At 47.3% G+C, this 21,538-nt stretch overlaps 1 protein-coding gene across 1 annotated transcript in view; it reads left to right on the top strand.

The window, feature by feature from the left end:
• Positions 1 to 7,454: 7,454 nt before the first annotated feature.
• The window catches only part of LOC116991874 (nuclear factor 1 X-type-like), a 175,372-nt gene continuing 161,288 nt past the window's right edge, over positions 7,455 to 21,538 (top strand). Inside the window, exons 1-2 of the mRNA XM_033050849.1 lie at positions 7,455 to 7,557; positions 8,735 to 8,824. Of these exons, the coding sequence (XP_032906740.1) occupies positions 7,455 to 7,557; positions 8,735 to 8,824 (193 nt within the window). The remainder of the gene's footprint in view (positions 7,558 to 8,734; positions 8,825 to 21,538) is intronic.

Below are 21,538 nucleotides of genomic sequence, written 5' to 3'. Positions count from 1 at the left end.
TGCCTCAGAGGGCGGTGGAGGCAGGTTCTCTGGATATTTTCAAAAGAGTGCTAGATAGGGCTCTTAAAGATAGCGGAGTCAGGGGATATGGGGAGAAGGCAGGAACGGGGTACTGATTAGGGATGATCAGCCATGATCACATTGAATGGCGGTGCTGGCTCAAAGGGCCAAATGGCCTACTCCTGCACCTATTGTCTATTGACTATTGTCTATTGACTATTGTCTATTGTCAAGAGATGCTGCCTGTCCCGCTGAGTTACTCCAGCATTTAGTGTCTGTGTCTGTCCCGTCTTTGATCATGTTGGCTGCTTTGCGGAGGAAGTGTGAGGTGAAGATGGAGTCGATGGGGGGGGTGGGTAGCTGTTTCGTGTGGTGGGCAGGGTGGTGTCCAAAACTCTCTGTATTGTCAAGCTGTGGGCAGGTACTATAATAACATTTAAAACACATTGGGCAGGACACGGATCAAAAATAATTAGAGTGAATTTGGCCTAACGCGGGCAAATGGGGCTCACTCAGATGGGGTTTAATGGCCAGCATGGACAGGTTGGGCTGAAGGGCCTGTTTTCATACAGTGTGACTCTGAGACTTGATCGAATAAGTGATTTGGCTAATAATATGATGCGGCCAGCTGACGGGAACCTTATTGTGCTGAAGGAGCATATTCATACGTTCCAGGAGCAGAATTAGGCCATTCGGCCCATCAAGTCTACTCCGCCATTCAAGACAGGTACATGGATAGGACAGGTTTGGAAGGATATGGACCAAATGCAGGCAGGTGGGACTAGTGTAGCAGGGACATGTTGGTCGGTGTGGGCAAGTTGGGCCGAAGGGCCTGTTTCCACGCTGCATCACTCTATGACTATGACTCTACGCAAGATAAAATCTGGTAAAGTATAATTAAAGATAGCCTGGGGCTCTTCATTGAGGTAGATAGTTGTTCAGGACAACTCTCTAGTTGTCGGTTGGATGGTTCAGTTGCCTGATAACAGCTGTGTTATTGTCACAAGTACCGAGGTACAGTGATTAACTTTGTTTCTCATGCTATCCAAGCAGATTATACTATACATAGAAACATAGACAATAGGAGGAGGCCATTCGGCCCTTCGAGCCAGCACCGCCATTCATTGTGATCATGGCTGATCGTCCCCTATCAATAACCCGTGCCTGCCTTCTCCCCATATCCCCTGATTCCACTAGCCCCTAGAGCTCTATCTAACTCTCTCTTAAATCCATCCAGTGACTTGGCCTCCACTGCCCTCTGTTGCAGGGAATTCCATAAATTCACAACTCTCTGGGTGAAAGTTTTTCTCACCTCAGTCTTGAATGACCTCCCCTTTATTCTAAGACTGTGGCCCCTGGTTCTGGACTCGCCCAACATTGGGAACATTTTTCTTGCATCTAGCTTGTCCAGTCCTTTTATAATTTTATATGTTTCTATAAGAACCCCCCTCATCCTTCTAAACTCCAGTGAATACAAGCCTAGTCTTTTCAATCTTTCCTCGTATGACAGTCCCGCCATCCCAGGGATCAATCTTGTGAACCTACGCTGCACTGCCTCAATCACAAGGATGTCCTTCCTCAAATTAGGAGACCAGAACTGTACACAATACTCTAGGTGTGGTCTCACCAGAGCCCTATACAACTGCAGAAGAATCTCTTTGCTCCTATACTGAAATCCTCTTGTTACATAAGGTGGAAGTTGCTGCATACAGCGCCAGTGTCCAGACTACCTGTGACTGCGTGGGTTTTAGCCGACTGCTCCGGTTTCCTCTTACACTCCACAGAGTAGCTTTCCAATGCCCTCCGCCATGTTTTAAGGAAGATTCCTTATAGAAACATAGAAACAGAGAAAATAGGTGCAGGAGTAGGCCATTCGGCCCTTCATGCCAGCACCGCCATTCAATATGATCATGGCTGATCATGCAAAATCAGTACCCCGTTCCTGCTTTTCCCCCCGATATCCCTTGATTCCATTAGCCCTAAATCTAAATCAAGAGCTCAATCTAACTCTCTCTTGAAAACATCCAGTGAATTGGCCTCCATTGCCTTCTGTAGCAGAGAATTCTTGTAAATTGACTTCTCTGACTGCAAGTAACCCTTGCTTTCCCTCTCTCCCCATCCCTCCCCCTTCCTAGTTCTCCGACCAGTCTGACCGTCCCCCGGATTAAACCTCACCTCTGTTTGCTTCGTTGTCCCCTTTTCCGGGCTAACAATCATCTATTGTACATTTTCCTTGATCCCCATCCCCTTCGATATCTCGTTTTCACACCTCACCCTTCCTTATCTCGGTGTCTCCCCCTCCCCCGACTCTCCGTCTGGAGAAGGGTCTCGACCCAAAACGCCACCCGTTCCTTCTCTCCAGAGATGCCGCCTTACTCCAGCATTTCGTGTCTACCTTATCTTGAAACATCTTCAGAGCATCTCCACGGACACTGGCTGGCTTGCGGAGTCATTTCAAAGTTCTCTGCATTGTGCTAGATGTTGAGCAAATGCAGGTATTGTCCCCGATGACTAAGTCAAGTTCTGAGGCAGATGTCAAGAATATTTGTTCCTTGTCGCCCACCGGAAGTATGAAATTTAGGGACAATTGTTTGATCAACACCATCTTCTGAAATTCTGTTCCATTGAAGTCATCGCTCTCCATTGTGTGAGCTGCGCTTAGTAGATTCTCCTAGAAAAATCTAAATACAAGCAGATATACAGACATCAAAAGGACTTTATAGTGTGGAGCCAAAAGTGTAGACTTGGCAGAGCCTAGTAATTAAAGCAGGTTTAAGGAAGGAACCAGAATGCTCATTGTAACAATTTATGTCTCATTTGTTTATACACAAATAATGGATTTGTACAGTACCTCTCGCAACCACACGACTTCCCAGAGCTTATCACAGCCAATTATCTTGTTTGCTCTTTGAAGACATTGTGCTGTTGTCTCTGCAGTGGTGCTGGGAATATCTTCTGAATTAATGAGAATGTTCCTTGTAGGAGCACATCGAGCAGCTAGTGAAGGGTGTCGGGTGCCAGGGTGCCTCATGCCTCACTCCACCAGCGAGCCCCGGTGTTCTTTTTAGTGTTCGTTTTAGTTCTAGAGGTACAGGAAACAGGCCCTTCGGCCCACCGAGTCCGTGCCGAGCAGGGATTCCCGCACACTAACACAGTCTGAGGAAGGGTCTCGATCCGAAATGTCACCCATTCCTTCTCTCCGGAGATGCTGCCCGTCCCGCTGAGTTACTCCAGCAACACAGTGGCGCAGCGGTAGAGGCACTTAGATGCCTTTCACCCAGGCTTGTTTTTTCTCATCTTGGGCGCAGAAGCGGCGTAGACGGAGGAATTGGGAGTCGGGGATAGAGTCTATGCAGGAGGCAGGGTGGGTAGAAGTGTAGTCTAGAGAGCTGTGGGAGTCAGTAGATTTGTGTCGTTTAGAGATACAGGCCCTTTGACCCACTGCGTCCGCGCCGACCAGCGATCCCCGCACATTAACACTATCCTACACACGCTAGGGACAATGTAGATTTATACCAAGCCGATTAACCTGTAAACCCATATGTCTTTGGAGTGTGGCAGGAAGCCAGAGCACCTGGAGAAAACCCACGCATATCACAGGATGGTCCATCCTGACTACAGGTAGCAATGTTACAAAATTTTGAGATTTTAAAAATCAAGTCTGTAATTTATCCCATCAGATAAAGCATAAAAATAAGTTTAATTTGACACCTAATTCACTTTCATATCTCAAGTATTTAAAAAGTTATGGCCATTTTCATACTGGGAAATGAGCATCTTGTTCCCTATTGATTTTCTATGGACATAACAAAAAAGTTGTGATCGTGAACAGTCAAAAGCCCATAACTTTCTTAAAAATTAAGAGAACTGAATGAAATTTTCAGTTATCATAGATTGAAGCATTCTGAAACAAATATAAAATAATCTTACTTGGATGACCTGAAATTAAAGCATATAATTAGTTAGTTACCTAATTGTAGCTAATTTCAGACTTCAATTACTAGATCTAAACATCTATCCATTTCTTAATAAATGATTAACATTTTTAAATAGCCTAAATGTCCAAATAATATTCACAAATAATTCACAATAAAACATGATTTTAAAATCTCATTTACATTAATTTATAGGCCAAATGGAAGGAATTCAGTGTTCAATTGCTGTAAATAAATGCCCATTTAAATCAGCTTTCCAGTGAGATCCTGTGGAACGCGCTGGTTTAGAACGTTCACATTGCGGTAGATTTGTGCCCCAAATGCCCAGAAAAATACTGCGCGATATAATGGGCCCAAATTGAGCTACTCGCAATATTAAACTTTGTATAAAGGGATCTTTAGAAGCCCTTTTTAATGTAAAAATATACAGCCCACCTTCTGCTATCTGCTTTATGAGACCCTGAGGATGCTGGCGGTCGCGGGTTTAGAGATTGATTTTTAAACTACTATAACTATTATTCAAGGCCTTTAAACCTAATAAAAGCTTTTGCGACGGGGTCTTTCAGCGATTTTTCGTTAATAATTAACTAGGCTGAACATCCTCGATTTGAACAGCCTAGAGAAAATCGCGTTTTAAACCCGCCCCCTCTAAACGGCGCCAAAATCGCGCACACCCTCAGCGGCAGATTTTCAAAGACGCTTCAGGTAGGCTTTGTAACATACCTACTACAGGTGCTGTCTATACGGAGTTTGTACGTTCACCATGTAACATACGTGGGTTTTCTCCGGTTGCTCCGGTTTCCTCCCACACTACAAAGACGTGAGGGTTTGTAGGTCAATTGGCTTCTGTAAATTGTCCCTAGTGTGTAGGATGGAACTAGTATATGAGCCATCGCTGGTTGGCATGGACTCGGTGGACAGAGGGCATGTTTCCATGTATAACTCACGATTACAATCCAGCTATCCACAGTGTACAGATTCATGATGAAAGGAATAATGTGAATAGCATTTAGTGCAAGATAAAGCCAGTAAAGTCCGATCAAAAATAGTCCAATGGTCACCAATGAGGTAGATAGTAGTTCAGGACCGCTCTCAGGTTGTTGATAGGATGATTCAGTTGCCTGATACCAGCTGGGAAGAAACTGTCCCTGAATCTGGAGGTGTGCGTTCATTTTCACACTTCTGTACCTCTTGCCCGAGGGGAGAGGGGAGAAGAGGGAGTGACCGGGGTGAGACTGGTCCTTGATGATGCTGCTGGCCTTGCCGAGGCAGCGTGAGGTGTAGAGATGGAGTCAATGGAAGAGAGGTTGGTTTGTGCGATGGTCTGGGCTGCGTCCACAATTCTATGCAACTCTACGACTCATAGGGTTAAGGTGAGATTTGATAGGAATAGTATTAAGACATGATGGGCTGAATGGCCTCTTTGGGTGGAATTTGACCCTCCACCTGTACAGGAGACCAAGTTTGCTTAGGGGATGTCCTCAAAGAAGCCTCTATGGAGTTAAGTTTGCGATGTTAGTGGAACAGTGGTTTGTGCTGAGGGCCAGGAGGTCACCTCCTCTTGCATATCTCGGCAGGCAGTGTGATGCTGCAGAAGTTGTACCAATCGGTGGTAGCCAGTGCCATCTTCTTTGCTGCCGTGTTTCCCGGAGCAACAGGGTGAAGGCCGCGGACACCAACAGGATCAACAAGCTCATCAGGAAGGCCGGCTCTGTCCTGGGGGCGGATTTGGAGTTGGAGTTGGAGTTGGAGTTGGGTTCACGGGAGGTTGGTCTTGGAGGGGAGGAGGCTCCTCAAACTGTGGAGCATCCTGGACAATACAGCTCACCCCCTCTATGACACACTGGTCAACCTGAGGAGCACCTTCAGCAACAGACTGGTTCCACCAAGATGCAGCACAGAACGCCACAGGAGATCCTTCTTCCCTGTGGCTATCAAAGTGTACAACTCCTCCCCCTTCTGTCGTGGGGTAGACTGAGACTGCCCCCCCCCATCCCCATCTTTACACCTCCTCAATCCTGGACTGTCCCCTCGACACTTTAATTACATGTTTCATGTATCTTGTTGTTAAGAATAAGGGTGGGCCATTTAGGACCGAGATGAGGAAAAACCTTTTCACCCGGAGAGTTGTGAATCTGTGGAATTCTCTGCCACAGAAGGCAGTGGAGGCCGATTCACTGGATGTTTTCAAGAGAGAGTTAGATTTAGCTCTTCGGGCTAACGGAATCAAGGGAGTTGGGGAAAAAGCCGGAACGGGGAACCGATTTTGGATGATCAGTCATGATCATATGAATGGCGGTGCTGGCTTGAAGGGCCGAATGGCCTCCTCCTGCACATATTTTCTATGTTTCTATGTTTCTATGGCTGTTGGCAGACCAATTTCCCTCCTGGGATAAAGGAAGATCTTTTGTTTTGTATCATATTGGCACGGGTTATTGATAGGGGACGATCAGCCATGATCACAATGAATGGCGGTGCTGGCTCGAAGGGCCGAATGGCCTCCTCCTGCACCTATTTTCTATGTTTCTATGTTTCTATGTATCCGATGCCCCAACTGTGATGATATGTTGTGAGAGAGATGTCAATGGGGTATTCGCTGAGATCAGTTGGGCCTTGATAGCCAGGCTGCATCGGGGTGATTTGTTGCTTTAATTATAACTAGATCCATACCTGCGCAGATTAAATCTGATGCTTCCCTTCAAGAAACTTTTTTTTTAATCATTATTGAGGCCCAGAGTTTGATCATCGTAGGTTTTATTACAGGCCAAGTCATTAGCTCCAGTCACACACCAGTCACCCGTGAATAGACTAGCATTTCTATAGTGCCTTTCCCATCCCATTCTTGGGGTGAAGGGGGGCGGGCGGGGATGTCAACGCTTCCAACCTAGCTGATGGCAGCAGCCCATTCGACACACAGCAAGATCCCACAAACAGCAAGACATTGCAGTTAACAATGTGGGCTAAGGGGTTGATACAGAATGCTGGAGTAATTCAGCGGGACAGGCAGCATCTCTGGAGAGAAGGGATGGGTGACTTTTCGGGTCGAGACCCTTCTGCAGGCTGGGAGTCAGGGGAGCAGGAAACTGGAGGCAGGAAAAAGCTCAGAACAAATCAGAGCCGGCACCGATGGCCAAGGAAAGGTGGAGTCCACAATGGTCCATTGTTGGCTGTGGAAGAGGTGATCAGAAAGGGGTGCGAACAGTGGAACTGGCAGGGCGACTAGGGTGGGAGAGGGGCAGAGAGAGAGAGAGAATGCAAAGACTGCTTGAAATTAGAGAAATCAATAGTTGATAATCAATAATCAATAGGTATCAGAGCTGTCCAACAGGTTTCGGACTCGAGTATTAGGTCGGAAGAAAGGGTTTCGACCCGTGACGTTACCCATTCCTTCTCTCCAGAGATGCTGCCTGTCCCGCTGAGTTACTTCAGTATTTTGTGTCTATCTTCAATGTAACCCAGCATCTGCAGCTCGGTCCGACATACTAATTAGGAAGGGATTCAGAGAAACATCTTTAGAACATGAACCTCCAGCCACAGGGTGTAATTGAGATGAGGACATCCCAAGCTCGTTACCTGAAGCCTCTTGACCAGAAACATCAGCTGCTGTTCTGCTGTCCTGTTGGTGATTGGGTCAGCACAGTAGCGCAGCGGGTAGAACTGCTGTCTCACAGCACTACATCCTGACTTTGGGTGCTGTCTGGGTGGAGTTTGCACGTTTTCACTGTGACCGCGTCGGTTTCCTCCGGGTGTTCCGGTTTCCTCCCACATCCCACATTTAGAAGGATGAGAGGATATCTCATTGAAACATATAAGATTGTTAAGGGCTTGGACGCGCTAGAGGCAGGAAACATGTTCCCGATGTTGGGGGAGTCCAGAACCAGGGGTCACAGTTTAAGAATAAGGAGTAAGCCATTTAGAACAGAGACGAGGAAACACTTTTTCTCACAGAGAGTGGTGAGTCTGTGGAATTCTCTGCCTCAGATGGCGGTGGAGGCAGGTTCTCTGGATGCTTTCGAGAGAGAGCTAGATAGGGCTCCTAAAGATAGCGGAGTCAGGGGATATGGGGAGAAGGCAGGAACGGGGTACTGATTGTGGATGATCAGCCATGATCACATTGAATGGCGGTGCTGGCTCGAAGGGCCGAATGGCCTACTCCTGCACCTATTGTCTATTGTCTATTGTCTATCTCCTTGATGTGCGGGTTTGCAGGATAATCGGCCCTCTATAAATTGCCCTTAGTGTGTATGGAGTGGATGAGAAAGTGGGATTGCATAGAACTAGTGTGAATGGCTATAGACACAAATGCTGGGGTTACTCAGTGGGTCAGGCAGCATCTCTGGAGAAAAGGTACAGGTGACATTTCGGGTCGAGACCCTTCTTCAGACTCGTCTTATTCAGACTCAAGATGAAATTAAGATCTTCACCCAAAACGTCACCCATTCCTTCTCTCCAGAGATGCTGCCTGTCCCGCTGAGTTACTCCGGCATTTTGAGTCTATACCCTACTTCCTTAGAAGGCTTCGGAAGTTCGGCATGTCCCCAACAACTCTCAGCAACTTCTACAGATGCGCCGGAGAAAGCATTTTATCGGGATGCATCACAGCACGGTTTGGGAACAGCTCCGTCCAAGACCGCAAGAAATTGCAGAGAATTGTGGACGCAGCCCAGACCATCACACACAAACCAACCTCCCTTCCATTGACTCCATCTACACCTCACGCTGCCTCGGCAAGGCCAGCAGCATCATCAAGGACCAGTCGCACCCGGGTCACTCCCTCTTCTCCCATCTCTGTTTGTTAGGTGGTGCCTGCGTTTTCTCGGCGAGTGGTGCAGTCCATCTTGTAGGCGGCTCACCCTTCAACCATGGTGCTGGAGGAGAGGATCGATCAGGTAGGGTGAAGGAACTCCGATCCATGGGCTACTTTAGTTTAGTTTAGAGATACAGCGCGGAAACAGGCCCAGTCCACACCGACCAGCGATCCCCGCACACACTAACACTATCCTACACACACTCGGGACAATCTACACATACACCAAGCCAATTAACCTACAAACCTGCACGTCTTTGGAGTGTGGGGGGAAACCGAAGATCTCGGAGGAAACCCACGCGGTCACGGGGAGAACGTGCAAACTCCGCACAGAGAGCGTATCCTCAACATAGGATTGAACCCGACCTACTCTACCCCTGCGTCACCCATTCCTTCTCTCCAGAGATGCTGCCTGACCCGCTGAGTTACTCCAGCACATGTGTGTCTATCATTGGTGTTTAAGGAGTGGGCCACAGTTTAAGAATAAGGAGTAAGCCATTTAGAACGGGGACGAGGAAACACTTTTTCTCACAGAGAGTTGTGAGTCTGTGGAATTCTCTGCCTCAGAGGGTGGTGGAGGCAGGTTCTCTGGATACTTTCAAGAGAGAGCTAGATAGGGCTCTTAAAAATAGCGGAGTCAGGGGATATGCTGGCAAGGAGAAGGCAGGAACGGGGTACTGATTGGGGATGATCTGCCATGATCACATTGAATGGCTTGAAGGACTGAATGGCCTACTCCTGCACCTATTGTCTATTGTGTATTATCATGTTCGGCACAGACATTATGGGCCGAAGGGCCTGTTTCTATGCTGTACTGTCCTCTGTTCTATCTTCAATGTTCTATGGATACACGGCCCCTGACCAACCTTTGGAGACGTTAGCACATCACATACGCAACTGTAACACTGTACAGCCAATGTTATGGTCGCAGTGAAGAGTCCTTGCATTCATAAGTTCATGTACATAGGTGATAGGAGCAGAATTAGGCCATTCAGCCCTTCATGCCTGCTCCGCCATTCAATCATGGCTGATCTACCTCTCCCTCCTAACCCCATTCCCCTGCCTTCCCCCCGTAACCCCTGATGCCCGTACTAATCAAGGATCTATCTAACGTCGACAAAAATGCTGGAGAAACTCAGCGGGTGAGGCAGCATCTATGGAGTGAAGGAATAGGTGACATTTCGGGTCTCAGCCTACTCAACCTCTCCCTACAGCTCAGGCCCTTGAGTCTTGGCAACATCCTCGTAAATCTTCTCAGCACCCTTTACCAGCTTGACGACATCTTTCCTACAAGTTGGTGCCCAGAACTGAACACAGTACTGTGAAGAAGGGTCTCGACCCGAAACGTCACCTATTCCTTCGCTCCATAGATGCTGCCTCACCCTCTGAGTTTCTCCAGCATTTTTGTCTACCTTCGATTTTTCCAGCACCTGCAGTTCTCTCTTAAACAAGGATCTATCTATCTCTGCCTTAAATATATCCGCAGACTTGGCCTCCATGGCCTTCTGCGGCAAAGAATTCCATCGTTGGATGGTGCGATAGTCCAGGCATGGGCAAATGAAAATGACTCCTATGAGCTGCAGATAGACACAAAACAAAAGGATTTTATAGCAAAAGGATTTGAGTATAGGAGCAGGGAGGTTCTACTGCAGTTGTACAGGGTCTTGGTGAGACCACACCTGGAGTATTGCGTACAGTTTTGGTCTCCAAATCTGAGGAAAGAAATTCTTGCCATAGAGGGAGTACAGAGAAGGTTCACCAGACTGATTCCTGGGATGTCAGGACTTTCATATGAAGAAAGACTGGATAGACTCGGCTTGTACTCGCTAGAATTTAGAAGATTGAGGGGGGATCTTATAGAAACTTACTAAATTCTTAAGGGGTTGGACAGGCTAGATGGAGGAAGATTGTTCCTGATGTTGGGGAAGTCCAGGACAAGGGGTCACAGTTTAAGGATAAGGGGGAAATCCTTTAGGACCGAGATGAGAAAAACATTTTTCACACAGAGAGTGGTGAATCTCTGGAATTCCCTGCCACAGAAGGTAGTTGAGGCCAGTTCATTGGCTATATTTAAGAGGGAGTTAGATGTGGCCCTTGTGGCTAAAGGGATCAGGGGGTATGGAGAGAAGGCAGGTACAGGATACTGAGTTGGATGATCAGCCATGATCATATTGAATGGCGGTGCAGACTCGAAGGGCCGAATGACCTACTCCTGCACCTATTTTCTATGTTTCTATGTTTCTAAAACGCTGGTGTCTATCTTTGGTTTAAACCAGCATCTGCAGTTCCTATGTGAAAATACACACTTCTTCCTATTAGCTGCCATTGAGTTGGAGCAGAATGCAAGTACCGGTGAGACTGGGGAGAAGGTCTAGTTGGCTCCGAGACTCTGCTCCATATTTTATGTGCATAACGTTTAATTATATACCATAATTAACAAACCAGTCAAGTGGAACTGGGCATTGATATAGTAGATACCGTCCCCTGTTTCAACTTCAATATTTGACCTTGGAGTGACCCGGGCAGGACATTCTGCTGAAGCACAGGAGTGACAGCGCCTTCAATCAATGCCAAGCTGCTTACGAGAGGCGCAAATGCTTTTTCCCCCCACGCCGCTCTCCATGGCCAAACCCGGATATGCAATTAGAAGCTAAATTGGGAACCGTCAAACAATGGTAATCAAAGGCATGAAGTGAATCAATGATTTGTACCACGATCAAGGGACATGGTCCTTTGAACAAGTTCAAGAAATCACAGGGAACATAAATCGGCCCGTTTTCAATGGCCACAGATAAGATCTATTATCTCTGGATTATATCTGGGTGGACAACAGAGTGAGTTCTAGGCCGTCGTGGCTCGGTGCTTCTCCACAGAATGGGAGCTCGTGGCCGGCTCTGTGTATAACATGCCGCGCTATTGAAGTGTAGACTATCGGCCCAACTCACTATTGTAGCGACAGGGTATGAAACGAGCCCGGGGTTTCTCTGACTCCAAGGGGATTCTGACTCAAGGACTGACACAAGGGCCGGAGCTACAGGGAGAGGTTGAGTAGGCTGGGACTCTATCCCTCAGTGCAGGGGGATGAGGGATGATCTTATAAAGCTGGAAAGGGTGCAGAGGAGATTTACGAGGATGTTGCCAGGACTAGAGGGTCTGTGTGTAGGGAGAGGGTGAGCAGATTGGGTCTCTATTTCTCGAAGCACAGGAGGATGAGGGAATCATCTTATAGAGGCGTATAAAATCATGAGAGGAATAGATCGGGTAGATGTACAGAGTCCCTTGCCCAGAGTAGGGGAATCGAGGACCAGAGGACATAGGTTTAAGGTGAAGGGGACAAAGATTTAATAGGAATCTGAGGGGTAACTTTTTCTCACAAAGGGTGGTGGATGTATGGAACAAGCTGCCAGAGGAGGTGGTTGAGGCTGGGACTATCCCATCGTTTAAGAAACGGTTAGACAGGTACATGGAATTATTGGCTATATTTAAGAGGGAGTTAGATGTGGCCCTTGTAGCTAAAGGGATCAGGGGGTATGGAGAGAAGGCAGGTACAGGATACTGAGTTGGATGATCAGCCATGATCATATTGAATGGCGGTGCAGGCTCGAAGGGCCGAATGGCCTACTCCTGCACCTATTTTCTATGTTTCTATGTTTCTATGTTTCTATAGGACAGGTTTGGAAGGATATGGACCAAACGTGGGCAGGTGGGACTAATGTAGCTGAGACATGTTGGGCGGTGTGGGCAAGTAGGGCCGAAGGGCCTGTTTCCACGCTGTATCACTCTGTGACTCTGAGGATGGAGGCCGTGGTGAGTGTGTCTTCCTCTGGTGCTGACAAGCTGCTGAGGATTGGGTTGTGAAGAATGTTGGGGGCAGAGGGATTCGGGAGGACAAGTACATGGTTCCCCGACAGTGGGACACAGCAGACAGAGACTCATAAGTTCTGGGAGCAGAATGAGGCCATTCGGCCCATGAAGTCTACTCCACCATTCAATCATGCTGATCTATCTCTCCCTGCCTTCTCCCCATAATCCCTGACACCTGTACTGATCAATAATCTATCTATCTCTGCCTTAAAAATATACATTGACTTGGCCTCCACAGCCTTCTGTGGCAAAGAATTCCACAGATTCACCACCCTCTGACTAAAGAAATGTCTCCTCATCTTCTTTCTAATGGTACGTCCTTTTATTCTGAGGCTGTGGCCTACCTAGACTATCCCACTAGTGGAAACATCCTCTCCACATCCACTCTATCCAGGCCTTTCACTATTCAGTACGTTTCAATGAGGTCGCCCCTCATTCTTCTAAACTCCAGTGAGTTCAGGCCCAGTGCCGTCAAACGCTCATCATAGGTTAACCCACTCATTCCTAGGATCGGAAAAAGGTCCCTGTAATGCCACACTTGCCTTCTGCCACCTGCTATCCTCTGATACCATGGGCTTTCATCTTCTTTAGTAGCCTCAAGTGCGGCACTTATCAAAGGCCTTCTGAAAATCCATGCCAACCACATCCACTGACTCTCCTCTGTCTATCCTGCTATTTACTTCCTCAAAGAATTCCAACAGGTTCATCAGGCAAGACCTCCCCTTGACAACACCAAGAGACATACAGCACAGAAACAGGCCCTTCTGCTCAACTTATCCACGCTGACCAACATGCCCCATCTAAGTTAGCCCCACTTGCCAGAGTTTGGCCCATATTCTTCCTGCAGGGTGGTGACGAAGGCTTTTGACACACTGACGTTATGTTGCAGTTGTACAAGATGTTGGTGAGGCTGCACTTGGAGAATTGTGCATTGTGTTCCGTTTTGGTCACCCATCTACGGGAAGGAGGCCATTAACCTGGAAGGGGGCGGAGAAAATGTACGCACATGTTGCCAGGACTCGAGGGGGGTCGAGGTCGGCATGGACTCGGTGGGCCGAAGGGCCTGTTTCTGTGCCGAGTCTCTAAACTAAACTAAACTAAAAATCTGCATTAAACTCCATGAACTCAGCCAACCTGCCTAACTGATCCAAATCCCACGGTACTTTCTGATAATCATGTTGGCTATCTACAACACCACCCATTCCATACCATACACAATCTCCTGGCCACTTTATATGACTTAACATCAATGATAACACTGCCCTCTGTTGCCTTTGGGCACTTTATACTTTAGTTTAGTTTAGTTTAGAGATACAGCGCGGAAACAGGCCCTTCGGCCCACCGGGGATCCCCGCACACTAACACTATCCTACACACACACTAGGGACAATTTTTACATTTATACCAAGCCAGTTAACCTACATACCTGTACGTCTTTGGAGTGTGGGAGGAAATGGAAGATCTTGGAGAAAACCCACGCAGTCACGGGGAGAACGTACAAACTCCGTACAGACATCACCCCTAGTCGGGATCGAACTCAGGTCTCCGTCGCTGCCAGAGCTGTAAGGCAGCAACTCTACCACTGCGCCACTGTGCCGCCCAGTACTATTCCAATGCTGGCCTCTTCTTGATCATGCCTGATGTTATTTACTAAACCATGGGCAGCTGTTCCTTCTGCTGCCAAGACCCCAGATGTGCAATTTTCTACGCGTGACTCTCAATCTCCTGTTTGAGGGACTCCTTCTTGCTTATCTTTCTGTTCGAGGATTACTCCACTGCCTTACTCTCTCCACACAGACCACAAAGTGTTGGAGTAACTCAACGTGATGCGACCAGTCAAAATGCTGTCTCCTTTACTGTACATCCAATGCCATAGTAATGTGGGCACAAGGAACTGTAGATGCTGGTTTACAAGAAGAGACACAAAGAGGATCAGGCAGCATCTCTGGAGAACATAGAAAATAGGTGCAGGAGTAGGCCATTCGGCCCTTCGAGCCAGCACCGCCATTGAAAATAGGAGATTGAAAATAGGAATTGGAAAATAGTTTCGGATTGCGTTGGGGGTGGGAGGGAAAGAAAATTCCCAACCCAAATCCTTGCCTATCCATGTCCTCCAGAGATGTGGCCAGGCCTGCTGAGGTACTCCAGCATTTTGGACCAATCCTTATACACCACCATCTGCTGCACCTTGCAAGGTTTGGTTTCAAATTTTGTTTCCCAGAAAGAATGATAAAAGGTTTCAGGCACTATACAAATGCACGATCATTAGTCTGAAGATGGGTCTCGACCCGAAGCATCACCCATTCCTTCTATCCAGAGATGTAGCCTGACCCGCTGAGTTACTCCAGCATTCTGTGTCCATGCACCATCATTACATCTGTTGCGGACTTACAGTAATATGATTTTACGAGGATGTTGCCAGGACTCGGTGTCCCAGGTTGGATCCTGACTACGGGTGCTGCCTGCACGGAGTTTGTACATTCTCCCCGTGACCTTTTCTCTGGGATCTGCGGTTTCCTTCCACACTCCAAAGATGTACAGGGTTGGAGGTTAAGTGGCTTGGTGTAAGTGTAAATTGTCTACTAGTGTGTGTAGGATAGTGTTAGTGTGCGGGGATCGATGGTCGGCACGGACTCGGTGGGACGAAGTGCAAATTGGAGGAACAGCACCTCATATTTCCCTTGGGTAGTTTACACCCCAGCGGTATGAATATTGACTTCTCTAACTTCAAATAGCCCTCTCTCTCCATCCCTTCCCCTTCCCAGTTCTCCCACCAGTCTTACTGTCTCTGCCTACATTCTATCTCAGTCCCGCCCCCTCCCCTGACATCAGTCTGAAGAAGGGTCTCGACCCGAAACGTCACCCATTCCTTCTCTCCAGAGATGCTGCCTGTCCCGCTGAGTTACTCCAGCACTTTGTGTCCACCAAGCTAAACACATTGGTTTGTTGGGAGTTTAATATGTGTGAAATAAATTACCTGAAGGACATTTGTGCCAGGAATTGTTGCCAAAGAAGTTAACATTTTGAGGTTTGCAATGGCTTAAAAACTCTGGGAGATGATTCTGATAAAAAACATCTCATTAGTTATGCACTGGAATTGAACTTTCGATTAATTGAATCATTAATATCTTAGATCTTGTCAGGTGAGCAATGGGCATGAGGTCACAGCGTAACAAGGTGCCAGTTGGCATTGAGATGGTGGGAATGAGAGACAGAGAGGGGTGAGAGTGTGTGGACAGGGGTTGTGGTGGGTCAGTAACACTAACTAACCTAAGCACCAACTCTGGCCCTACAGTGCCAGAGACCCGGGTGCCATCCCGACCACGGGTGCTGTCTGTATGGAGTTTGTACATTCTCCCCGTGACCTGTTTGGGTTTTCTCCGGGTGCTCCGGTTTCCTCCTGCGCTCCAAAGACGTACAGGTTTGTAGGTTAATTGGCTTGTTAATTTTAGTTCAGCTTACAGATACAGCGCGGAAACAGGCCCTTCGGCCCCACCGGGTCCGCGCCGACCAGCGATCCCCGCACATTAACATTATCCTACACACACTAGGGACAATTTTTACATTTATACCAATTAACCTACCAACCTGTTGGTCTTTGGAGTGTGGGAGGAAACCAAAGATCTCAGAGAAAACCCACGCAGGTCACGGGGAGAACGTAGAAACTCCGTACAGACAGCACCCGTAGTCAGGATCGAACCAGGGTCTCCGGCGCTGGAAGCGCTGTAAGGAGGCTACTCTACCGCTGCGCCACCGTGCCACCCAACTGTAAATTGATCCTAGTGTGTAGGATAGTGTTAGTTAATGGGATCGCGGGTTGGTGTGGACTCAATGGGCCGAAGGGCCTGGTTCCATGCTGTATCTCTAAACTAAACTAATGAATTAGGGTGAATGTCCTTCCTTGAACATTACAACTTGTGATCTTTGGTCCCATCTCTGAATCGATCAGAATCCTTCCCACCTCCTTTCTGCTGTGGGTTTTGTTTTGTGTGTCTTCCTTTCCCACTGGCCCAAAGTCACTACTTGTTCATCGTTCAGCAATGCTTTGCTTACGGCAAAGCCAAATCTACACCCTGAGGCCGCACGGTGGCGCAGCGGTAGAGTTGCTGCCTCACAGCGCCCGAGACCTGGGTTCGATCCTGACTACAGGTGCTGTCTGTATGGAGTTTGTACGTTCTCCCCGTGACCCGCGTGGGTTTCCTCCGGGTGCTCCGGTTTCCTCCCACACTCCAAATACGTGCAGGTTTGTAGGTTAATTGGCTTGGTATAATTGTAAATTGTCCCTAGTGTGTGTAGGATAGTGTTAGTGTGCGGGGATCGCTGGTCGGCACGGACTCGATGGGCCGAAGGGCCTGTTTCAGTGCGGTATCTCTAAACTAAACAACTAAATTAGATGGTTCAGGATCCAGAGGACTAAGGTTCAAATCCTTTCAGTAAAGGATTTAAGAATAAGGGGTAAGCCATTTAGAACGGAGATGAGGAAACACTTTTTCTCACATAGAGTGGTGAGTCTGTGGAATTCTCTGCCTCAGAGGGCGGTGGAGGCAGGTTCTCTGGATGCTTTCAAGAGAGAGCTAGATAGTGCTCTTAAAAATAGCGGAGTCAGGGGATATGGGGAGAAGGCAGGAACGGGGTACTGATTGGGGATGATCAGCCATGATCACATTGAATGGCGGTGCTGGCTCGAAGGGCCGAATGGCCTACTTGTGCACCTATTGTCTATTGTCTAAAGGACATAATGTGAGGATATGTTGTTAGTGGTGATGAGGTAGCTACATTATAGGTTGCATGCATAAACCATCTACAGTTTAGTTTAGTTTAGTTTAGACATACAGCATGGAAACTGGCCATTCGGTGAATTCCTGAAGCCAGCTGAACTCAATGCGTTTAAGATGAAGGGGATTGAGGGGGCTGAGAGTTCTGTTTGATGTGAGCATTATGAAAGGCAAGGTGCTTTCCGTCTGCAAGCACTGTGTAACTTGCAAACATCTGTGCCTTTAGATGGGCAACGTGTTAATAGTTCTCTTCAGTGGGTCAACATGACCTCATCAATCCATTCACTCTGTGAGAACATGCAGGGGTTCCTCTGGTCCAGGCTGCCCCAGGTTTATAGCTAGTCCAGGGTCTATCCTGAGTTAGTGCATCCCATTCAGGTGGCATCTGCAACATGGTAGACGCATGTATGGTCATTCATTTTTGTAGGATTCTTTAGTTTAGTTTATTTTAATTCAGTTCAGTTCAGTTTAGTTTAGTTTAGTTTAGTTTAGAGATCCAGTGGGGAAAACAGGCCCTTCAGCCCACCGAGCCCGCACCAACCATTTAGAATGGAGACGAGGAAACACTTTCTCTCACAGAGAGTGGCGAGTCTGTGGAATTCTTTGCCTCAGTGGAGGGAGGTTCTTTGGATGCTTTCAAGAGAGAGCTAGATAGGGCTCTTAAAAATAGCAGAGTCAAGGGATATGGGGAGAAGGCAGGAACGGGATACTGATTGGGGATGATCAGCCATGATCACATTGAATGGCGGTGCTGGCTCGAAGGGCCGACTGGCCTAATCCTGCACCTATTGCCTATTGTCTATTGTCTATTGACCAGCGATCCCCGCACATTAACACGATCTTACACACACTATTTGCGGCAATTTTACATTTACACTAAGCCAATTAACCTTCAAACCTGTACATCTTTGGAGTGTGGGGAGGAAACGGAAGATCTCGGAGAAAACCCACGCAGGTCACGGGGAGGACATACAAACTCCGTACAGACAGCACCCGTAGTCGGGATCGAACCCGGGTCTCTGGCGTTGTGAGGCAGCAACTCTACCGCTGCACCACCGTGCCGCCCATGATTATTATATATATTTTTGTTGTGTGATTGCATGTATGGGCTGTTAAGCTACAACATATATGAATGTCATTGTTCCATTGAACATGGAACATAGGGCATAGATCATTCAGCACAGGTATAGAGTGCAGAATATAGTTCTCAGCAATGCAGAGCATCAGTTCCAGAGACAAAGTCCAATGTCCGCAATGGGGTAGAGGTGAATCAGACAGTACCCTAGCTTATGGAAGGACTATTCAGAAGCCTGTTCAAGAAGGAACTGTAGATACTGGAGAATCGAAGGTAGACAAAATTTCTGGAGAAACTCAGCGGGAGCGGCAGCATCTATGGAGCGAAGGAAATAGGCAATGTTTCGGGCCAAAACGTTGCCTATTTCCTTCGCTCCATAGATGCTGCCGCACCCGCTGAGTTTCTCCAGCAATTTTGTCTACCTCCTGTTCAGAAGCCTGATAACAGAGGGGAAGAAGCTGTTCCTGAGTCTGGTGGTGCGTGTTTCATGCTTCTGTGTCTTTTGCCCGATGGGAGCAGGGAGAAGAGGGGTAACCTTTCCACCCAGAGGTGCATGGAACGAGCTGCTGGCGGAGGTAGTTGAGGCAGGGACTATCGCAACGGTTAACATAGACATAGACATAGAAACATAGAAAATAGGTGCAGGAGTAGGACATTCAGCCCTCCGAGCCTGCACCGCCATTCAATATGATCATGGCTGATCATTCAACAGTATCCCGTACCTGCCTTCTCTCCATACCCCCTGATCCCTTTAGCCACAAGGGCCACATCTACAGTAACTCCCTCTTAAATATAGCCAATGAACTGGCCTCAACTACCTTCTGTGGCAGAGAGTTCCAGAGATTCATCACTCTCTGTGTGAAAAATGTTTTTCTCATCTCGGTCCTAAAGTATTTCCCCTCTATCCTTAAGCTGTGACCCTTTGTCCTGGACTTCCCCAGCATTGGGAACAATCTTCCTGCATCAAGCCTGTCCAACCCCTTAAGAATTTTGTAAGTTTCTATAAGATCCCCCCTCAATCTCCTAAATTCTAGCAAGTACAAGCCTAGTCATTGAAAGTAGGCATGCAGGTGCAGCAGGCAGTGAAGAAAGCAAATGGTATGTTAGCATTTATAGCTAAAGGATTTGAGTATAGGAGCAGGGAGGTTCTACTGCAGTTGTACAGGGTCTTGGTGAGACCACACCTGGAGTATTGCATACAGTTTTGGTCTCCTAATCTGAGGAAAGACATTCTTGCCCTAGAGGGAGTACAGAGAAGGTTCACCAGACTGATTCCTGGGATGGCAGGACTTTCATATGAAGAAAGACTGGATCGACTCGGCTTATACTCGCTAGAATTTAGAAGATTGAGGGGGGTTCTTATAGAAACTTACAAAATTCTTAAGGGGTTGGACAGGCTAGGTGCAGGAAGATTGTTCCCGATGTTTGGGAAGTCCAGAACAAGGGGTCACAGTTTAAGGATAAGGGGGAAGTCTTTTAGGACCGAGATGAGAAAAAAAAATGTTCACACAGAGAGTGGTGAATCTGTGGAATTCTCTGCCACAGAAAGTAGTTGAGGCCAGTTCATTGGCTATATTTAAGAGGGAGTTAGATGTGGCCCTTGTGGCTAAAGGGATCAGGGGGTATGGAGAGAAGACAGGATATTGAGTTGGATGATCAGCCATGATCATATTGAATGGCGGTGCAGGCTCGAAGGGCCGAATGGCCTACTCCTGCACCTATTTTCTGTGTTTCTATGTTTCTAGTAACTGATCAGCTTGACGTGGATGTTGACCTCCGTGTTAAAGGGAATAATACTCTGAAACATAATACAGGTAATTTGGAGTAGCACATTCTATGCAGTGAAGAGTTCTGTTCTGCGTACTACTCAAACAGATCACACAAACATATTATCAACACAAACTCAGGTACAATAGGTAGAGCAAAGGGGAAGGTACATAACGCAGAATTTAGGACCAGAATTGTGGACGCAGCCCAGACCATCACACAAACCAACCTCCCTTCCATCAACTCCATCTACGCCTCACGCTGCCTCGGCAAGGCCAGCAGCATAATCAAGGACCAGTCTCACCCAGGCCACTCCCTCGTCTCCCCTCTCCCATCGTGCAAGGGGTACAGAAGTGTGAAAACGAACGCACACCTCCAGATTCAGGGACAGTTTCTTCCCGGCTGTTATCAGGCAACTGAACCATCCCACCAACAACAACTCCTGAGCTGTTTACTCCATTGGAGACCTTTGAACTATTTTTAATCGAACTTTAACAGACTTTAATGTTATATCTTTACACTAAATGTTGTACACTTTATCCTGTATCTGTGCACTGTGGATGCCTTGATTGTCATCATCTGTAGTATTTCCTTTAACTAGATAGTACACGATCAGAAATCTTTCATTGAACCTCGGCACATGGGACAATAATAAGCTGAAGTAAATTAAGCCTAAGAGCAAATTAAGCAACTGGGAGTACTTCAACGGGACATCTTGGTCAGCATGAACGATTTGGGCCGAAGGGCCTGTTTCTGAGCTGTGTTACTCCATGACTCTCTCTCCTCTGGGCACCAGTTGGGGTTTTATGACAATTTAGCGGTTTTATGAAACCACGATTCGAAATTAACTTTATTTTCTAAAAAAAAAGACCAGACTTATTTAATTGCACCAATGTAAACATTCCAGGCAGCTGTGGTTTAATTTGAACTCTTGTCAGAATCATTAGGCCCAGGCCTCTGGTTGCTGCTCCAGTTACTTAACCACTGTGCCATGAGACTCTGTTCTCCAATGCTGATTGTTGACCTGTGGATAACAGGTTGACCTGTCTTGGAGTCAACAGAGAATCCTTTTATCTCTCTCCACCAACTAGTTTAGTTTAGTTTAGTTCACTTTAGTTTAGTTTAGAGATACAGCGCGGAGACAGGCCCTTCGGCCCACCGAGTCCGCGCCGACCAGCGATCCCCGCACATTAACACTATCCTACACCTACTGGGGACAATTTGCACTTATACGACACAACACGGTAGAACTTTATTAATCCCAGGAGGGAAATTGATCTGCCCACAGTCATAAAAACACAAAAGACATGAAACA

Source organism: Amblyraja radiata, chromosome 35, assembly GCF_010909765.2.
Source record: "Amblyraja radiata isolate CabotCenter1 chromosome 35, sAmbRad1.1.pri, whole genome shotgun sequence".
In the NCBI taxonomy this organism is placed as follows: Eukaryota; Metazoa; Chordata; class Chondrichthyes; order Rajiformes; family Rajidae; genus Amblyraja; species Amblyraja radiata.
Note: the sequence above shows the minus strand (reverse complement) of the source record. Positions and strands in the feature narration are given on the sequence as shown.